The 19,660-nt window shown below is 43.1% G+C and overlaps 1 protein-coding gene across 1 annotated transcript in view; it reads right to left on the bottom strand.

The window, feature by feature from the left end:
* The window catches only part of EOGT (EGF domain specific O-linked N-acetylglucosamine transferase), a 26,791-nt gene extending 7,131 nt beyond the window's left edge, over window positions 1–19,660 (bottom strand). The window contains exons 1-9 of the mRNA XM_082210102.1: window positions 19,512–19,660; window positions 16,483–16,707; window positions 14,837–14,937; window positions 14,136–14,244; window positions 13,929–14,023; window positions 12,892–12,996; window positions 10,648–10,754; window positions 4,626–4,729; window positions 863–955 (exon numbers count right to left, since the gene is read on the bottom strand). Of these exons, the coding sequence (XP_082066228.1) occupies window positions 863–955; window positions 4,626–4,729; window positions 10,648–10,754; window positions 12,892–12,996; window positions 13,929–14,023; window positions 14,136–14,244; window positions 14,837–14,937; window positions 16,483–16,692 (924 nt within the window). The 5' untranslated portion in view covers window positions 16,693–16,707; window positions 19,512–19,660. The remainder of the gene's footprint in view (window positions 1–862; window positions 956–4,625; window positions 4,730–10,647; window positions 10,755–12,891; window positions 12,997–13,928; window positions 14,024–14,135; window positions 14,245–14,836; window positions 14,938–16,482; window positions 16,708–19,511) is intronic.

The raw sequence follows: 19,660 nt of genomic DNA, 5'->3' as shown, positions 1-19,660 counted from the left end.
AGATGGTAAGATGAGGAAACTTTATAATGGGGGGGGGGGCAAGGTGAAAACTTTCCCGATGAGGCTACATGAAACAAAAGGGGAAGGGGAAATTAAGTGCAGCAGATACAATGGAAAACAATGGCAGCTTGCCCCTGGATGGCAGTGGAGCCCCTCTCCCACATTCCTGGAGCACAGACATGCAAAGGCTTGAGAGGTCCTGAGCCTATGCTCATATGCACAGCACACTCAGACTACATGCCTAGAATTAGGTGGGGTAACTGCTGTTAAAACCACACTCTTTTAAAGGAGGTTAGAAGTCATTCTTTAGTGTCCTTTGTTTCTATTTCTCTTAACGAAAGGTAAATTGAGAAAGCATAAATGTGCAGATTCCCTTGGTGCTCCTCTGTCCAGATTACTGAATCTCCTATTTAATCCTATGCAGAACCATAAACCTGTGTGTGTGCAACAGGTCTGCTGCAAGGTACTTTTCTCTCACCTACACCTGCGGAAGTGGACCGTGCAGGTGTAACCTTATAGTATGAATGAAAATCTTAAAACCCTCTACGGCAGGCTTGTCCAACAGGTAGATCGTGATCTGCTGGTAGATCATGCAGTGTTCCTGGTAGATCTCTGGCCCCTCAGTGATCCCCTCCCCACCCCCAACAACAATGGGTAGTTCACTGCCCGTTGTTTTATATTGTGGGTAGATCGCAGTGCATTGGGAGTTGGATGTCCCTGCTCTACAGCAAGGGTGGTTCAGCTGTAGTTTAAGGACCCATATATATTCGGTAACATGATCACAAAGCTGAACTAAAAGCACTGACTTCTGGGTACAGCCATCAGTTTGTTTGGTTTTTTGAAAAAGCAAAATATTCCTCACTCTCTTTGAATCGTAGGATTTCAAATGTATTATTTCATAGTCTGTAAATGCCTTCCACGTTTCGCTGAACAAGTCTCCATATCCATAGGCACTCTGTGAAAAAACAAATGGAAGCACAAGTGAGGTTTTAGTGAGAAACGACTGATCATTATTTTCACAGCTTTCAGGCTTATCTATAACCCTCCTGCCTTAAGGCTAGAATCGTAAACACACTGAGCAACCTGTGGCCCTCCAGATTGTATTGGACTGCAGCTCTCATCATTCATGACCATCGGCCATGCAGGCTGTAACTGAGAGGAACTGGAGTCCAACAACCTCTGGAGGACCACACATTCCCCATCCTTGTAATAGAGAGTATCCCCAACAAGCCCTATGGAAATTACTCCCAAGAAAGCATGCATAGCATCGAACAGTCCGTAATCACCAGCATCCTGCTCTTTCGTTTCCCAAAATTAAAGGGTAGTTCCAAACTTTGAATTTGGGTATATTAACGTTAGACCAGCTGATAAACAAAGAGGATGAATTTTTCTATACATATTCCATCTTAAGAGACAAATACAGATTGCCTACAAATGTTCAATGGCAGTATCTCCAGATAAAACACCTGCTAACTGCCATCTACGGACCAGCAGCTTTTACAGCCTCAGAGACCCCAGAGATATTCAAGCAGTTGATTGATTCTTACGCAACAAAAAAACAGGCCATCAACCTATATAAATCTTTGTTATTAGCAAACCAATTTGATATACAAGTACTGAGGGAGGATCGGAATAAAGAATTAGAGATCTCAATTTTGACCACACAGTGGGGAACTTTTTCAACTGCTATAACAAGGGTGTCTCTGAACCTTAAATGGAGGCTCGTACAAAATTTGAAAAGGGGGGACATTGATCATCCTATTCATTGCTCTGCCCGCATTTGCCTCCGGCCTCCCCCTCCCCAGGCACTGTGGCCCTCGGAAGATTACCCAGAAAGGAGTGTGGCTCTTGGGTAGTAAAATGACCCCCAGCCCACCAAACACACACACACATTGTACACCTTGCCATATTTGTTTGTTTGTTAGGAAACGTGCTGGGTACATGTCCCTCACTGAGTTCCTGCTTTGTTTCACTCACTTATAAAGAAACTAACATTTAGTAAGAACTGTAATTTTGCAAGAGCCAAAAGCTACATGCATTGCATAAAGTGGGGGGGAAAGCCTCACCGCCTCTGTGCAGCTAGTTAAAGCAGTTACTTGGCACCACCGTCTGGCAATGCAAGGAATTAAATGAATCTCTTTTGTCGATCAGAATGGCATTACAGAATTTCTGAGTGACTGCGGGGAAGCAGCATACATTCTTAAACAGTGCCGTTTCCCAAGAAAAGGTAGTGAGGTGGGAACACAAGTCATATGCGGTTGACAGTCCTAGAACAGAGAGCGCTAAGTATAGCAGGACTGGGTAGGGATGAAACCAGGGACTCTGATATACAAATAAAAATGTTTTTAAGTGTGTTGTAAAGTTCAATATACAAATGTGACACTAGATGGCGACAGTGCGCTATGGTAATTTCAATGTATTTTTCAAAATGTTGTTTTTTTAAAAAAAAACCACACACACACACACACACACATTTTCACACCTTTTTTTTATACGTGCGTAGATTCCACCCAGGAGCATGCCAAAGATCTGCGTCATTCGCAAATAAAGCATCAGTTCCCTGTTGCTTCTACTGCAGGTTCTGCTGGTTTTCCAAATACTGGAGTGGCTACACTGTGGCTCTCCAGATACTGTTGGCTGCCAGCTACCATGACCATAGGCCATGCTGGCTAGGGCTGGTGGGAGTTGCGATTAGATATATATATATTATAGGGAAAAGACATGGGTAGACCAGGCAGCTTCAGTACAGTGGGGAGAAAAACCTTAAGAGTAGTTTGCTGGAACTAGCCAATAAGCCCATTTGGTCCAGCATCATTTTCTCACAGTGGCACAAAATCTGCTATAAGCGGCCTTGTGAAGAAAATATCCAGCAAACGCGGGTGGCAAAGAACCCTGAAGACTATTGGTAGGCCTGGCAAAAGGGTGTGGGCAGTTCCTTGAACTGTCCAGTAGGTGGCAGGGACACAGTTATTTTAAGCATCAGTTGGTGACAGGAGGAGGGCGAGAGAAAAGGAGCATAACACAAGAAAAACAGGAAACTCCAGTCTTTCATGCAGTGATTTCCTGCAGGATATTCACATAATGATTCTACATAGAAATATACACACAGTCTTTAAAACATTGTCAAACTAGTGACTCGTGGGTAGAAAGATATGCTAGTAATCATGAAGTGCATCTGTTTGTAGTATACAGTGGTACCTCGGGTTACATACGCTTCAGGTTACACACTCCGCTAACCCAGAAATAGTGCTTCAGGTTAAGAACTTTGCTTCAGGATAAGAACAGAAATTGGGCTCTGGCAGTGGGCAGCAGCAGGAGGCCCCATTAGCTAAAGTGGTGCTTCAGGTTAAGAACAGTTTCAGGTTAAGTACGGACCTCCGGAACGAATTAAGTACTTAACCTGAGGTACCACTGTATTTACAACCTAAGAGATTTATTTATTTATTTATTTGGGGGCGGGGAATGGTGGTGTTGAAAACAGGGGAGGGGATGAGGGGCGGGGGTGGGGGGAAAGAGAAGCCTTAACTTATAGAATAAGAGAACAATAAGAATATACGTTTAAAGAAGATTGGAAAACGTTTAATGAATATATGGGTGAAAATTGTGTACATTTGAAAACGTTGGCAGCATTAAGATAAATTCAACAGTATAAATAAGTTTTGATGGATGTAAAAATGGAATACTGAATGGTTAATTTATGTAAAATATGCAGGGATCTGTGGCGTGCAAACTGAACCATGGAAGGAGAAGAATGGAAGTCATTGATATTTTAAGGTTGTTTAAATGAATATTCTAAAAGGTAAAATAGAAAAACTTAATAAAAATTATACCCCAAAAAAGGAAAAAAGGAAGTCACATTCAAGTGCTAAGACAGAAGGCAGCCACCCACTCTGGCTGATATATAAGATATATAAACGAGGCATCAAATGGCTCCTAAAAGCAAGGCTGCAGTTGCCAAAACGGAATGTCTAGTCGCCATTTTGGGGCAAGATGGCTCTCGAGTCTTATTTTTCAAATGACTGTGGTTGATTCACAGTTAAACATCTGGCTATTCAGATGGCAACCTTGAGGTAGCTTAAGAGCTTTGAGAACTTAAAGGAAGAAAAGCCACTTGATCCTGGGACAGTCCACGTATATATTGGCCTATTCCTACCTCTTTTTCCTAATGGTGATTCCTGCTCCTGCTGCGCAGAAAAAGCAATTTGGTTCCAGAAACCCATTCCAATGGTGCAGATAAAATAAAGCTGATAGAATGCTACAGGGTGGGGTATTAGTGTGTGGAAATAGTCAGGATCCAATGATCCCCCAATGGTGGAGATGGCAGGAGCCATCCTGGCACCCAGGCATTTTCACTTGGTCACAAAGTGGTTGAAAGCCAGATGTAAAACGCACCTGGCGTCTGGCTAATTTTGAACACTGACTATACCCCTCCTATACAACCCTGTTGGAAGGATAGATCACTTAATCCAGCTCGCTAGTGACAATGGTTTATACCAGTCTATGCACAGAGCATCTGACACAGGTAGGAGTAACTATGCTCCTTGCTAATACTGTGGTTTACATCAGACAGTGAATACACTACGCCTATGAACACCAGCGTGTTGTGAACAGAAGATCTTACTCACGGTATCCCACATGACAATGTTGGTGTCCGTGCTGAACGAGTTGGTAATGTGCTGAGTGATGTAAAGATTGACAAAGTCACAGAAATGGTGGTACATGTTAACACCTGAGAGAAGAAAGAAAAACGAACCTTGTCATGGTTTTTCATTTCAAAACCTCTGCGTACTCTTAACACTTTCTCCTCACTTCACTGGAAGAATTTTACACCAGGCCCATCTTTAGCATTTAAGACTGTTTCTATGAATGCATAAGACCTAAAATGACTATGAATGTCACATTCGGAGTCTTATTTGCAAGGATGAGTCTTTGCCCAGTTGGATTTTGTGAGCATTTCTATTAACTCATTAAAACAGTGTTCTATTAACCCATTAAAACGTGTTCTTCCATCCCTGCGGATCTTCATGGTTGCTAACAATCCATCATAAGGTACAGTATATATGTGTGTGTGTGTGTGTGTGTGTGTGCATATCAACATTAGCTGCGTGAGACAATTATCTGCAACATCTGAAGAGATTAGGCCACAAACCCAGGAAGAAACCTCAAGAAGACTGCACATGCAGAAGGGCAACCAAAATGATCAAGGGATTATAGCAACTCTCCTATGAAGGAAGGTTACAAATTTGGGCCTCTTTAGTTCTGAGGAGAGGAAGTGGTGACATGATAGAAATTTAAGAGATGCCATAAAAGGCCCAAACTCCCCCCCCCCATTTTTGCAGGTCTTGATTGTATCTCCAAATTGTCCACGTTTCCTTTTAACCAAATGAAGCCACTAAGAGTTACCAATAATCTGATCTGGCCAGTGATGCTGGATGAAAAGTGTTTACTCCTTCCCTGCCATACCCTTTTCCTAACCAAAATCAATACCACTTACCCCATAGACCTCCATAAGGCAAACAAACATGATGGGGTTGTTTTTATCAGGAAAAGTGAAACGGAGTTGGGGGTGGGAGGGAAGGCCTGAATAATGTTGTTGAATTCAAACTGGCAACAGATACACACTGCATTTCATTAAAACAGAAAACCATGAGAGCAGGGACTGAGCAACGGGAGCTCACCCCGTCACAGGGATTCGAACTGCTGACCTTCTGATCGGCAAGTCCTAGGCTCTGTTGTTTAGCCCACAGCATGCAGTTTACATCTAATCATGAGGCTGGAATGGTGAAGCGGCAAGTATGTGCCAAAGACTGTGACTTGGGTCTAGAAACCACAAGTTTCTAGAACCATCTCTGTGTTTAGTCGTTTAGTCGTGTCCGACTCTTCGTGACCCCATGGACCAGAGCACGCCAGGCACTTCTGTCCTCCACTGCCTCCCGCAGTTTGATCAAACTCATGCTAGTAGCTTCAAGAACACCATCCAACCATCTCATTCTCTGTCGTCCCCTTCTCCTTGTGCCCTCCATCTTTCCCAACATCAGGGTCTTTTCCAGGGAGTCCTCTCTTCTCATGAGGTGGCCAAAGTATTGGAGCCTCAGCTTCACGATCTGTCCTTCCAGTGAGCACTCAGGGCTGATTTCCTTCAGAATGGAGAGGTTTGATCTTCTTGCAGTCCATGGGACTCTCAAGAGTCTCCTCCAGCACCATAATTCAAAAGCATCAATTCTTCGGCGATCAGCCTTCTTTATGGTCCAGCTCTCACTTCCATACATCACTACTGGGAAAACCATGGCTTTTACTATACGGACCTTTGTTGGCAAGGTGATGTCTCTGCTTTTTAAGATGTTGTCTAGGTTTGCCATCGCCTTTCTCCCAAGGAGCAGGCGTCTTTTAATTTCGTGACTGCTGTCACCATCTGCACTGATCATGGAGCCCAAGAAAGTAAAATCTCTCACTGCCTCCATTTCTTCCCCATCTATTTGCCAGGAGTTGATGGGCCCAGTGGCCATGATCTTCGTTTTTTTGATGTTGAGCTTCAGACCATATTTTGCGCTCTCCTCTTTCACCCTCATTAAAAGGTTCTTTAATTCCTCTTCACTTTCTGCCATCAAGGTTGTGTCATCTGCATATCTGAGGTTGTTGATATTTCTTCCGGCAATCTTAATTCCGGCTTGGGATTCATCCAGCCCAGCCTTTCGCATGATGAATTCTGCATATAAGTTAAATAAGCAGGGAGACAATATACAGCCTTGCCGTACTCCTTTCCCAATTTGGAACCAATCAGTTGTTCCATATCCAGTTCTAACTGTAGCTTCTTGTCCCACATAGAGATTTCGCAGGAGACAGATGAGGTGATCAGGCACTCCCATTTCTTTAAGAACTTGCCATAGTTTGCTGTGGTCAACACAGTCAAAGGCTTTTGCATAGTCAATGAAGCAGAAGTAGATGTCTTTCTGGAACTCTCTGGCTTTCTCCATAATCCAGCGCATGTTTGCAATTTGGTCTCTGGTTCCTCTGCCTCTTCTAAATCCAGCTTGCACTTCTGGGAGTTCTCGGTCCACATACTGCTTGAGCCTTCCTTGTAGAATTTTAAGCATAACCTTGCTAGCATGTGAAATGAGTGAAATTGTGCGGTAGTTGGAGCATTCTTTGGCACTGCCTTTCTTTGGGATTGGAATGTAGACTGATCTTCTCCAATCCTCTGGCCACTGCTGAGTTTTCCAAACTTGCTGGCATATTGAGTGTAGCACCTTAACAGCATCATCTTTTAAAATTTTAAACAGTTCAGCTGGAATACCATCACTTCCACTGGCCTTGTTATTTGCAGTGCTTTCTAAGGCCCATTTGACTTCACTCTCCAGGATGTCTGGCTCAAGGTCAGCAACCACACTACCTGGGGTGTACGAGACATCCATATCTTTCTGGTATAATTCCTCTGTGTATTCTTGCCACCTCTTCTTGATGTCTTCTGTTTGAGTTAGATCTTTACCACTTTTGTCCTTTATTATGGTAATCTTTGTACGAAATGTTCCTTTCATATTTCCGATTTTCTTGAACAGATCTCTGGTTCTTCCCATTCTGTTGCTTTCCTCTATTTCTTAGCATTGCTCGTTTAAGAAGGCCTTCTTGTCTCTCCTTGCTGTTCTTTGGAAATCTGCATTCAATTTCCTGTATCTTTCACTATCTCCCTCGCATTTTGCTTGCCTTCTCTCCTCCGCTATTTGTAAGGCCTCGTTGGACAGCCACTTTGCTTTCTTGCATTTCTTTTTCATTGGGATGGTTTTAGTTGCTGCCTCCTGTATAATGTTGCGAGCCTCCATCCATAGTTCTTCAGGCACTCTGTCCAGCAAATCTAAATCCTTAAACCTGTTCCTCACTTCCACTGTGTATTCATAAGGGATTTGGTTTAGATTGTATCTTACCTGTCCAGTGGTTTTTCCTACTTTCTTCAGTTTAAGCTTGAATTTTGCTATAAGGAGCTGATGATCTGAGCCACAGTCAGCTCCAGGTCTTGTTTTTGCTGACTGTATAGAGCTTCTCCATCTTTGGCTGCAGAGAATATAATCAATCTGATTTCGATGTTGCCCATCTGGGGATGTCCATGTGTAGAGTCGTCTCTTGTGTTGTTGGAAAAGCGTGTTTGTGATGACCAGCTTGTTCTCTTGACAGAACTCTATTAGCCTTTGCCCTGCTTCGTTTTGATCTCCAAGGCCAAACTTGCCAGTTGTTCCTTTTATCTCTTGATTCCCTACTTTAGCATTCCAATCCCCTATAATGAGCAGAACATCCTTCTTTGGTGTCACTTCGATAAGGTTTTGTAAGTCTTCATAGAACTGGTCAATTTCAGTTTCTTCAGCACCAGTAGTTGGTGCATAAACTTGGATTACTGTGATGTTAAAAGGTCTGCCTTGGATTCGTATCGAGATCATTCTATCATTTTTGAGACTGCATCCCAGTACAGCTTTCGCCACTCTTTTGATGACTATGAGGGCCACTCCATTTCTCTTACGGGTTTCTTGCCCACAGTAGTAGATATGGTAGTCATCCGAACTGAATTCGCCCATTCCCGTCCATTTTAGCTCACTGATGCCCAGGATGTCAATATTTATTCTTGCCATCTCATTTTTGACCACATCCAACTTACCCAGGTTCATGGTTCTTACATTCCAGGTTCCTATGCAATATTTTTCTTTACAGCATTGGACTTTCCTTTCGCTTCCATGCATATCCACAACTGAGCGTCCTTTCGGCTTTGGCCCAGCCGCTTCATCAGCTCTGGATCTACTTGTACTTGTCCTCCGCTCTTCCCCAGTAGCATGTTGGACACCTTCCGACCTGAGGGGCTCATCTTCCAGTGTCATAACTTTTATATGCCTGTTGTCTTTGTCCATGGAGTTTTCTTGGCAGGGATACTGGAGTGGCTTGCCGATTCCTACTCCAGGTGGATCACGTTTGGTCAAAACTCTCCACTATGACCTGTTCATCTTGTGTGCCCTGCTCGGCGTAGTTCATAGCTTCTCTGAGTTCTTCAAGCCCCTTCGCCACGGCAAGGCAGTGATCCATGAAGGGGAGAACCATCTCTACCAGTATCTAAATGGCCTTGGGAACCATTCTTTCTAGTGGGAGTGGAGGAAGGAAATTCTACCAATACCATTTCTCTGCATTCTTGCTTGAGGAGGCAAGCACAAACAAAGACTGCAAAGCCCTTTGAAAACGAAAAGGTCTACAACAGTGAAGTGCAAGAACCAGGCAGAGGGCCTTCTCGGTAGTGGCTCCCTCCCTGTGGAACGCCCTCCCACCAGATGTCAAAGAGAACAACAACTACCAGACTTTTAGAAGACATCTGAAGGCAGCCTTGTTTAGGGAAGCTTTTAATGTTTGATGTATCACAGTATTTTAATATTCTTTTGGAAGCCGCCCAGGGTGGCTGGGGAAACCCAGCCAGATGGGCGGGGTATAAATAATAAATTATTATTATTATTATTATTATTATTATTATTATTATTATTATTATTACTACTACTATTACTGGTGCAGCCCAGATGTTAAAAAAGACATCTCTGTTCCAGATTTATTCCATTTATTTATTTCAAACGTTTCTATGTCCTTGGACAGGAACCCTTGCTTTTTACCTGTTCTCACTCAGAGTGCTGCTGCAAACTCAGGACAAACAAGACTTTGAAAACACAGCCCTGCTTCTGAGTTTTAAAGAGCAAGGAGCTCCATTCAAGTCAACTGATGAAGATCATCTTAGACTGAACCAAGTTGACCAGAATGTCGGTGCTGACTGAGAACAGGCTTTGAATCGAGCTCTGAAGTTTCACAAATAGTTTAGGATTTAATAATAATAATAATAAATAATAATAATAATAATAATAATAATAATAATAATAATAATAATTTATTTATACCCCACCCATCTGACTGGGTTTCCCCACTCACTCTGGGCAGCTTCCAACAGAATATTAAAACACAATAACATATTAAACATTAAAAGCTTCCCTAAACAGGGCTGCCTTCAGATGTCTTCTAAAAGTCTGGTAGTTGTTTTTCTCTTTGACATCTGGTGGGAGGGCGTTCCACAGGGCGGGCGCCACTATCGAGAAGGCCCTCTGCTTGGTTCCCTGTAACTTGGCTTCTCGCAGCGAGGGAACCGCCAGAAGGCCCTCGGCACTGGACCTCAGTGTCCGGGTAGAACGATGGAGGTGGAGACGCTCCTTCAGGTATACTGGACTGAGGCCATTTAGGGCTTCAAAGGTCAGCACCAACACTTTGAATTGTGCTCAGAAATGTACCAGGAGCCAGTGTAGGTCTAAGAAACTTAAAAAAGAAGTTCAAAATAACATATAGCAGGGATGGCAGGCAATTCTTGTCCACATTGACTTCAGCCTGCGTGCGGCATGCATAGAAGTGCTATGGTCATGTGTAAGCTGCCTATGCCCACAGAATATATCATAACTGGCTTTTAGCCTGCCCCTAAGTGTGCTGGGGCAATATCCAATTTGCTGGAGCATGCTACTAGATAATGCAATACATGCAGAATGCTGTGCATATCAATGACCTTTACATGACCACCTCCAAACATATCATCCTGACATACTGCCAGGAGTTGTACAGATCTGCACATACGAAAACCACACTGACTTCTACCTGCATCAAGCTTCATGAAATAAGTTGGCTTGTCAATAATAACATCACAACTGCCATCTTCCATAGGCCTGGAGTTCAGTTCCGTATATGTCTGGAGTTCCGCAAACCTGTAATTACAGTCATTTAATAGAAGCTGCAAATAATTATTTTTTTAAAAAACCACCCGTATCCAAAGACAATTAATTTAAGCAATGCACCAGGCAGACTTCTCTTCACAATGCTGGTGAAGTTAGACAAAGTTTGACAATTAAAATTATTTTTAATTGTAACTGAAGCTTCTTCAGTAAGGCTTCAAAAGGTTAAACTCTGCCTTTGATCTCAGGAGCAAGCAGCATCTTTGATCTATAAATCAAGAGCTGGGGAAAGTTTCAAGAGAGAGAATCTCTCTGTCCGTGCGTTTCCAATATCCAGTTAATTTGAATATATCTACGCTCATGTCAAGTGCACTGACCATGATTTTAAAGGCATCTCAGCAAAGACACAAGTTATTCATGACTGCAGGTACAAGACCAATTAGCATGATCCATTTAACAGCCTAGCAAGTCTCCGCCATGACGTAATACCATTTGTACTGGGCTCAGCTAATGGAACTTGAGCCCTGCAAGATATATTTCTAGAAGATGATAACTAAGAGGAGAGGGTTCTCTTCTGGATCAGGTATTGTTTCAGTAGCAGGAGGTATGAATTGGCAGTTTTCTAAATGGAGAAAGGGCTTTTTAATAAATTATCTAGAGTTGGGGTTAGCAGTGAGGTAGCCATAGAAAATTGTTCACGGTAGTTAGAACGACGAAGAGCTCCAAAAGCATGTCTCCGAACGGAGTGAATGGCCTGTAAATCTTAATACACGGACACTGAGATCCAGTGCCGAGGGCCTTCTGGCAGTTCCCTCATTCCGAGAAGTGAGGTTACAGGGAACCAGACAGAGGGCCTTCTCGGTAGTGGCGCCCACCCTGTGGAACACCCTCCCTTCAGATGTGAAGGAAATAAGCAGCTATCCTATCTTTAAAAGACATCTGAAGGCAGCCCTGTTCAGGGAAGTTTTTAATATTTAACGCTGTACTGTTTTTAACATTTGATTGGGAGCCGCCCAGAGTGGCTGGGGAGACTCAGCCAGATGGGCGGGGTATAAATAAAAAATTATTATTATTATTATTATTATTATTATTATTATTATTATTATTCACACATGGTGCTTGAATTGGTGGGGACTGACCAAGTCAGAGGTTGTAGCAGACAGCTCAGTGAAGATGCTGACTCAGTGTGTGATGGCTATGAAAAAGGAAAACCCCAAGCTAGGGGTCGTTAGGGAAGGAATTGAACACAAAACTGAAGCTCTCATCAGGCATTTATGATGTGACTGCATTTAGAATACCGCGTACAATTCTGATTGCCTCGCCCCAAAAAGGATATTGTAGAGTTGGAAAAGGTCCAGGAAAGAGCGACCAAAATCATCTAAGGGATGGAGCAACCCCACTAAGAAGAACCGCTGCAGCATTTGGGACTTTTTAGTTTGATGAGCAGGAGGTAACATGACAGAAGAACTACACATGGCATGAGGAAAGTAGAAAGTAGGGGAGTTTTTCTCCCTCTGTCATAACACTCAATCTTGTGGACCTGGGAGCAACACCTGACAGACCAAAGGTTCCCCACCCTTGATACAGGCTATACAAAACAGGCCACATCAATTCCCAGGTTTCCCTATTACTTGTGGATTTTCATGTTAAAAAACAACAACGGTTCCCATAGAAAAGAATGTAATGCAGCCACAATGACCTGCTTTTCGTTGCTAACATTCTAGACTGGAATAACCATCACCTCAGTCATTGTCCCTTTGCTCCACCATCACAGAAGCCTGTTTCTTCCTTAAAAAACCACTGCACCCCTAACTACTGCTGTGACATGTTGTGGGAGACAAGCACACCGGGTTCTGCCGAACATGGGGGGCTAGGCCTGGCAAGTGCGCATGATGTCATGCATCTCACGATGGTATGGGGCCCACAGGAGGGCCCAACAGAGCCTGCAGTGGCACAGGAGGGCCCAATGGGGCCTGCCTGGCTGTGGAACACTGAGGGGGCCTGGCCCCCGCATTGAAAATTGGGGGGCCTCCACCCCGCCCCCATAGATGGGTGTGCCTGGTGGGAGAGAAGGGGGGTACTCAACTGAGCATAGTACTGGGAGCTGAGCTTTTCTGCAAAGATGTCTATCGTAGAGAAACAAGAAATAGCAGACAGATACAAATCTTACCAAGACTGTAAAGGGCTCTTCCGCTGCCCTTCAGCAAGGAAAGCTTGAATGTCTAAATCGCAGTGGCCTCCAATTTCACCCTTCTGGAAGAAGTCTTCATTGAATCTATTTAAAGAGGGGGAACATTATTAGCAGAAGTTCAAATCAAGTGTCAGTTCTAAACTGGACTACCTTGTGAGCACTCTCTTGATTAATGATGTACATCAAGGCATTGATTCATCATCACGCTTTAACTTGTCACTCTGTACAACGAGCATGCTTACTCAAAATTAAACTCTGTGGTATTCAATGAAGCTCACTGCCAGATCATTGAGCACAAGCTTGCAGTCAAAGGCTACGATCCTAAACACCATGACTTCCATATAAGCCCCGCACTGAATATCACGGGGCTGACTTCTGAGTAAGCAAGCATAGGATTTCACTGCATGTGATCTACTGGAAACATGGGTTGCATGGATCCCTGAAGTGTCTCGCGTGAACCAAAATGGTGATGTCATTGCTTCAACATGCACCCAGCCTACAGTTCAATCAACACAGTCGCAAATGTTTTAAAGGTCTCAAGAAATAAGTGTAACGGTCATACAATGACTATATATAGACACACTTTTGAGGGTATGAACGTAAAACCGAAACAAACTTAAGAACAAAAGCATGCTTCGTGAATTAAAGCAAGTACTGAATAAAACCAGCCATCTAGAAAATAACTGTGTTTTTCCAAATTCAGAAAGATGTTTGCAGAACCTGCTATAGCATTGTAGCTCAGCAACCCCTGGAGAGCGCAAGGTTCCCCATGTCTGTTCTACAATCATGAGGGTCAGCAAATGATTCTTTAAAAAGTAAAAAAAGAAGAAGAGATTTTTAGACATCATTCTTGGATGATTAAACCTATGCAGATTTCTGAGTCCTGGCATATATCTGTTAATGACTATTGGAGAAGTATTAAAAAAAATAGAAGTCTTTTGTAGATGAGCAGACTTGCTTAATAGGGATATTTAGCGTGTCTGTTTCTCCTGTTGAAATGTAAGTAAGGTACGTACCTCTCATGGTTTCTTTTGGGGTTTCTTAAATCAATGTATAGATTTGTTGCTCTGCAATACTGGAGGTAACGAGAACATTGAAGTGAAGAATCTCCCTATAAGAAAATGACAAAAGCAACATATATATATATATTTAAGAAGAATTGGGGGCAAGTGGAGCATAGCATCAGGAAACAACTTTCTCTGAATGCATACAAGCATACTTACCTTTGCCTGAGGTCTGCAGTGAGTCTTCACTTCATTCGTCCTCTCCTTAACATAACCAAAGTCAGCTTGCTTCCAGAATACATGCTGGGCCTCCTCAATGGTGTTAGCCCTTACATGGTGAAATAATGCAAGTGTGTCCATTTGAGAAAACATCAAGCTTTAACTATGGGAATAAACCCAGTCTATGGGTTAATAAATGCCACTGAAGAACCTTAGAAACCAGGTTTACGGAGTGTAACAATGAACAAGAGCGAGTTTCAACATATTCTGCCTAGCACAAAAAGGGTACCACTTAACTGATCTGCAAGAAGGCACAGGGGCGCCTGCTTGGCATTTGGGATGGGAATAGATCAGTAGTGGAGATGTTAGCACTATTATGCGCATATTGTTTTTTGTTGTTTAGTCGTGTCCGACTCTTTGTGACCCCATATGCATATCTATAGCTATAGCTATAGCTCTATCTATCTATCTATTAATTAAAATGTTGCACTACTATATCCCTGGTATATGTTATCAGAACCTGTGGCTCTGGAAAAACAAACGGCAGCATATAAATTGGGAGGCATTTGCTCTAATTTGGGTCTTGTTTCATGTACCAAAATAAATAAATACCAGCAGAAGTTCTCTATATGCGACTGAGTGTTGGGTTTGGCCTGGGCCTGAGTTTGCAGGAGGCACGGGGGCGTGGAATGTGCGCTTACCATCCAATCTCAGCATAATCACATCTCGGATATCCAAAACGGTTTTCAGGCTTGCATGATTTCTCATAACCCCAACAGGCTTTCAATTTCTTCACGTATTTCTGGAAACACAGGAAAATGCCAACTTTGCTTTGGATGTTGATGCCATGTTGCCGAACGAGCAAGCTTGCAAAAATGCACACGTGATCTACAAATAACCTGTGTGTAATTTTTACCTCTAAAGATTTGAGCCTACTTCCAGTTCTACACATGGACATACTGTAAGTCAATCAAGGTGTTTATTTCATAAAATCTATATACTGCTTGGCTGTAGGAAACCTCAAAGCTGTTTATGAAAAGAATAAAATAGTTAAGATTGTCAAGAAAGAAAAACAATTGAGAAAGAAAAAGGAGAAGAAATTGCAGAAGAAAGAGAAAAAGAAGAGAAGAACAGAAACAAATTTGCATACATATTCTTCCTATTAACGTCTTAATAAACAATTAAATAAAAAGACTTCTGACAAAACAAGTCTTCCGATCATTCTTATTGTACTGTTTATAATGTCCTTCTTTTTGTCACACAGTTTCATATTCTTTAGTATTGTCCCTATTTACTCCAAAAGCAATATTTGTTATGTGTTTTATTTACAGGTATCACTCGAGTTCTGCTAATATGGTATGGTTGGTACAATATGATCTTATATAATTGCAATATGAGATTGTAAATCCTTTGCAAATATTTTGTATATGTGCATAATTTAAATCAATAAAGACTATTAAAAAAAACAGTTAAGATTGTCAGTAAAAGCAATCAAGGCGTTCTAAAAGTTAAAACCAGCAATAAATTAAAAACATACCAGCATTCTATGTATCTGGGTAAAAGGTAAAGGTAAAGGGACCCCGCTTTATTGGCCAAAGTAGCCAGCGTACAGCTTCCGGGGCATGTGGCCAGCATGACTAAACTGCTTCTGGCGAACCAGAGCAGCGCACGGAAACGCTGTTTACCTTCCCGCCAGCACAGTACCTATTTATCTACTTGCACTTTGACGTGCTTCCGAACTGCTAGGTTGGAAGGAGCAGGGACCGTTGCGGGGATTCGAACCACCGACCTTCTGATCGGCAAGTCCTAGGCTCAGTGGTTTAACCCACAGCGCCACCCGCATCCCTATGTATCTGGGTAGGGTTGGATAAACAAGTATGCTGTTAGCAGCAGCCAAAGAGAATACGGAGGAAATTAAACACACATGGAAGCATGTATCAGATTAAAGGCTCTAGAGCAGCCTTTCCCAACCTAGTAGCCTCCAGACGTCAACCCTGATCATTGGCTCGGGCTGAGGCTACCTCCCTGTGCACTCCATCCTAATATTCTTACCAGATGCAGACACAGATAGCTTGGGCACCCGTCAAATGTATTTCTTTCTCTTCCCACGCCCTCTTTTGGCACCTTACATTTTTTTTAACTCCAAGCCTGATTAAGCGTTATGGAGAACTTGAAAGCTTGCACACTATTTTGTGACATTTTGGATAGCCCTAACATGGAGTCTGGAATCATCACCATCATGGTTTCTGGAAAAGAAACCAGTTATCATCACTTTCAACCTCTTTGATTCTAAGAACACAACAAATCGACATTAGGCTCCACAAAAAAAAAAAAGAGGAGTATTTACTTTATATGGGCAATGCAGATCGTTCTTGCAGGCTGTGGCAAAAGGCTGGTTATTGTGCAAAAAGTATGGGATATGTTCTTCGGGCAAGTTGATGTTTCCATAGCTATACAATGGCACTCGTGGAATGTTGCTGCCATCAGTAAGACTTTCACCTTGGGTCCTGGCCAAGATTTCTTGAAGTAGGACTCCAAATGCAAGCAGCATTAACATGGCAATCTGGAAAACCTAAAGCAAACAAACAGAAAAACGGTTTAAGTATGGCATACCTACGACTTCAGGTAATTGATTCTATTCAACCATAAACCTAAAGTCTGTGTATGTGTGTTTTTTAAAAGCATGCAGCTATAGATCTCCTGGCAAGAAACTCTCTCCTCTTGGCGTAAACATGTGTTCATATAGCATTTATTGCTGTTGCAGTTGCGGAGCCAATAGGCGAAGGGAAACTCTTGCTCCCAAGAGATGCCTGGGAACTCAAGTCAGGAAACCGTGCAGGACTCTCGAGGGATTTGCTTCCTCTGCATCCAAGAAAAGAATGGAAACCAAAACAAACGGAGGGCAGAAAATGCCAGATCAGATAGCCACATTGCCTTTTGTGTATGTGGAATTCATGGGATTTTGCAGTTAGTGCTTTCATGGTTCAAACTCTGTCCCTGAGAACCTCTTAAAAGTCAAGGGGTGAGAGGCCGTTCTGATACAACTTTCCACTACCCCAGTAGTTTTTGAAATTTTTCTCGTGTACGCAAACAAATGGGAACATAATCATACCATAGCTAAAGCAGCATGTAAGAAAAGGTGGGAATTTAATATGGAAACGTAAAGCCATAAAGATGGATGATCATCCACATGTATGATCACCTTTTTCTACTGGGCCAGGTTGAAGGCAATGCTAATCTAGGTTGCATCAACAGAAGTATGGTGTCCAGATCAAGGGAAATAATAGTACAGACAATGTGCCATTTTGAGCAGGGATTCCATTCCTGGTCCCCGCGTGTGTCAATGCATAAGCCTGTTACGCCCCATTACACCTCTACCCTGCCCCCATTCCTCTGTCTTCTGGGTCAAAAAGGGCCCATGCGTCAGCAGTTGAGCATCAATTGGACATGCCTAAAATGGTCGTCGCTTGTACCATTCTGTGCTGCCTTGGCCAGACCACACCTGGAGTAGCGTCCAGTTCTGGGTGCCATGATTTAAGAAGGATATTAACAAGTTGGAATGTGTGCATATGATCAAGGGTCTGGAACTCAAGCCTTATGAGGAATGGTTGAGGGAGTTGGGTGTGTTTAGCCTAGAGAAGAGGAGACTGAGAGGAAATATGATAGCCACCTTCTAATATCTTAAGGGCTTGTTTCCTCCTGCTCCGAGGGGGAGGGGGGAGAAGGACTCGTTCCAATGACTTCCAATTAGAAGAAAGGAGACTCCAACTAAAAATCGGGAAGAACTTTCTGAAGGTAAGAGCTGTTCGACAGTGGAACAGTCTCCCTTGGGAGGTGGTGGACTCTCCTTCCTTTGAGGTTTTTAATCAGAGATTGGGTGGCCACCTGTCATGTATGATGACCCTGGGGGTCCCTTCCAACTCTACAATGCTATGATTCTATAGGGGTCTTGTACTACGGCACAAAGTACCAAACAACTTAGGTCAAGGGTACCGCCTTATACATACAGTGGTGCCTCGCAAGACGAAAAGAATCCGTTCTGTGATTCTCTTCGTCTAGTGGTTTTTTCGTCTTGCAAAGCAAGCCCATTGACGGATTAGAGGATTAGCGCTATTAGCGGCTTATCGGATCAGCTGATAAACAGCTTAGCGGCTTAGAAAGGGGGGGAGGGGAAAAAACCCGCAGGAACTTGCAAGACATTTTCGTCTTGCGAAGCAAGCCCATAGGAGATTTGTTTTGCGAAGCACCTCCAAAACGGAAAACTCTTTCGTCTAGCGAGTTTTCAGTCTTGCGAGGCATTCGTCTTGCGGGGCACCACTGTACAGTGGTACCTCTGGTTGTAAACGGGATCTGTTCCAGAGGCCCATTTGCAACATGAAAAGAACGCAACCCGCAGCAGTGCGTCTGTACACACGCGGGTTGCGATTCGCTGCTTCTGCGCATGATGTCATTTTGCACTTCTGCGCATGCGAGAGCGGCAAAACCCGGAAGTAATCCTTTCCTGTACTTCCGGGTTGCTGCGGGACGTAACCTGAAAGAACGTCACATGAAGCGGACGTGACATGACGTATGACTGTATCTGAAGACAAGTTCAAACCGAACAAACCTTTCACAACCCCAAAAAGCTCAGCTGGACAGTTACTTGGGTTCTCTTGGCCACTGCCAAGTAGTACAATTATTCACTTGCACCTCCGTTCAGTGGAATTCACTGTGAGGTTTCCAAGCTCTGTGCTCTAGCTACTGGCTGACCTGTTTCAGTGCCTGCAGCTGCACCATGATGGAGAGGATGCTCAGGAGATCATGTCAATAATCTTACCCATCTCGCCATTGCACAATGAGATTAGTGCCTTGACAGAAACACTAGCATGCAGTTGAAAATTCCTGTGCTCTTAAAGAAGAGCGCATATTCAGGTTCGGTTATGCCTTTCCTGTGCTAAAAATTTCAGAGCACGCTCTTTTCCTTTCCAAATTTAATACATACCAGTTTGTCACAGCTATTCATCCAAAAAAAAGTGTCTATGGCCCACTAATACATTGTAAATGTACTAAGAGGAAGAAAAAGGACCACACAAGTAGTTTCTGGAGTAAATTATATATTGACTTCAACGCATACCGTTTATTATCGACTACATTGCCTAACGCAATTCTCTCCACCATAATCTGGACATTTTTGAGCTTTTTGAAACCGAACTTCCTTCTCTTGAAAGTTCTATGAATGCAAAGCTTCGCCCCTATTCCACAACACGCCACAAAATGCATAGGGTTAGCATTATATTCTGTCTCCATGAAAAACATAATCAAGTACAGCAACTCCGTATCTTCTTGGATTTTGATCTCTATGTCCATTTATGCTGGAAGACACCTGACAAACCTTACCTCTGTGGTTAATGGCTCTGGGTCCTTAGGAATGGGAAGATAGAGAGAGAAATGCTGTCAGCCTCCCTGCCTGCTGCAGAGCTTTCAAACGGGACTTAATTTGCACCAAGGCTCATTGCCACAATATTTTTCAGTGCCAGGGTTCATAC

Source organism: Podarcis vaucheri (assembly GCF_965113315.1).
Source record: "Podarcis vaucheri genome assembly, chromosome: 2".
Taxonomy (NCBI): Eukaryota; Metazoa; Chordata; class Lepidosauria; order Squamata; family Lacertidae; genus Podarcis; species Podarcis vaucheri.
The sequence above is the reverse complement of the archived record's forward strand: the minus strand, read 5'-3'. Positions and strand labels throughout refer to the sequence as shown.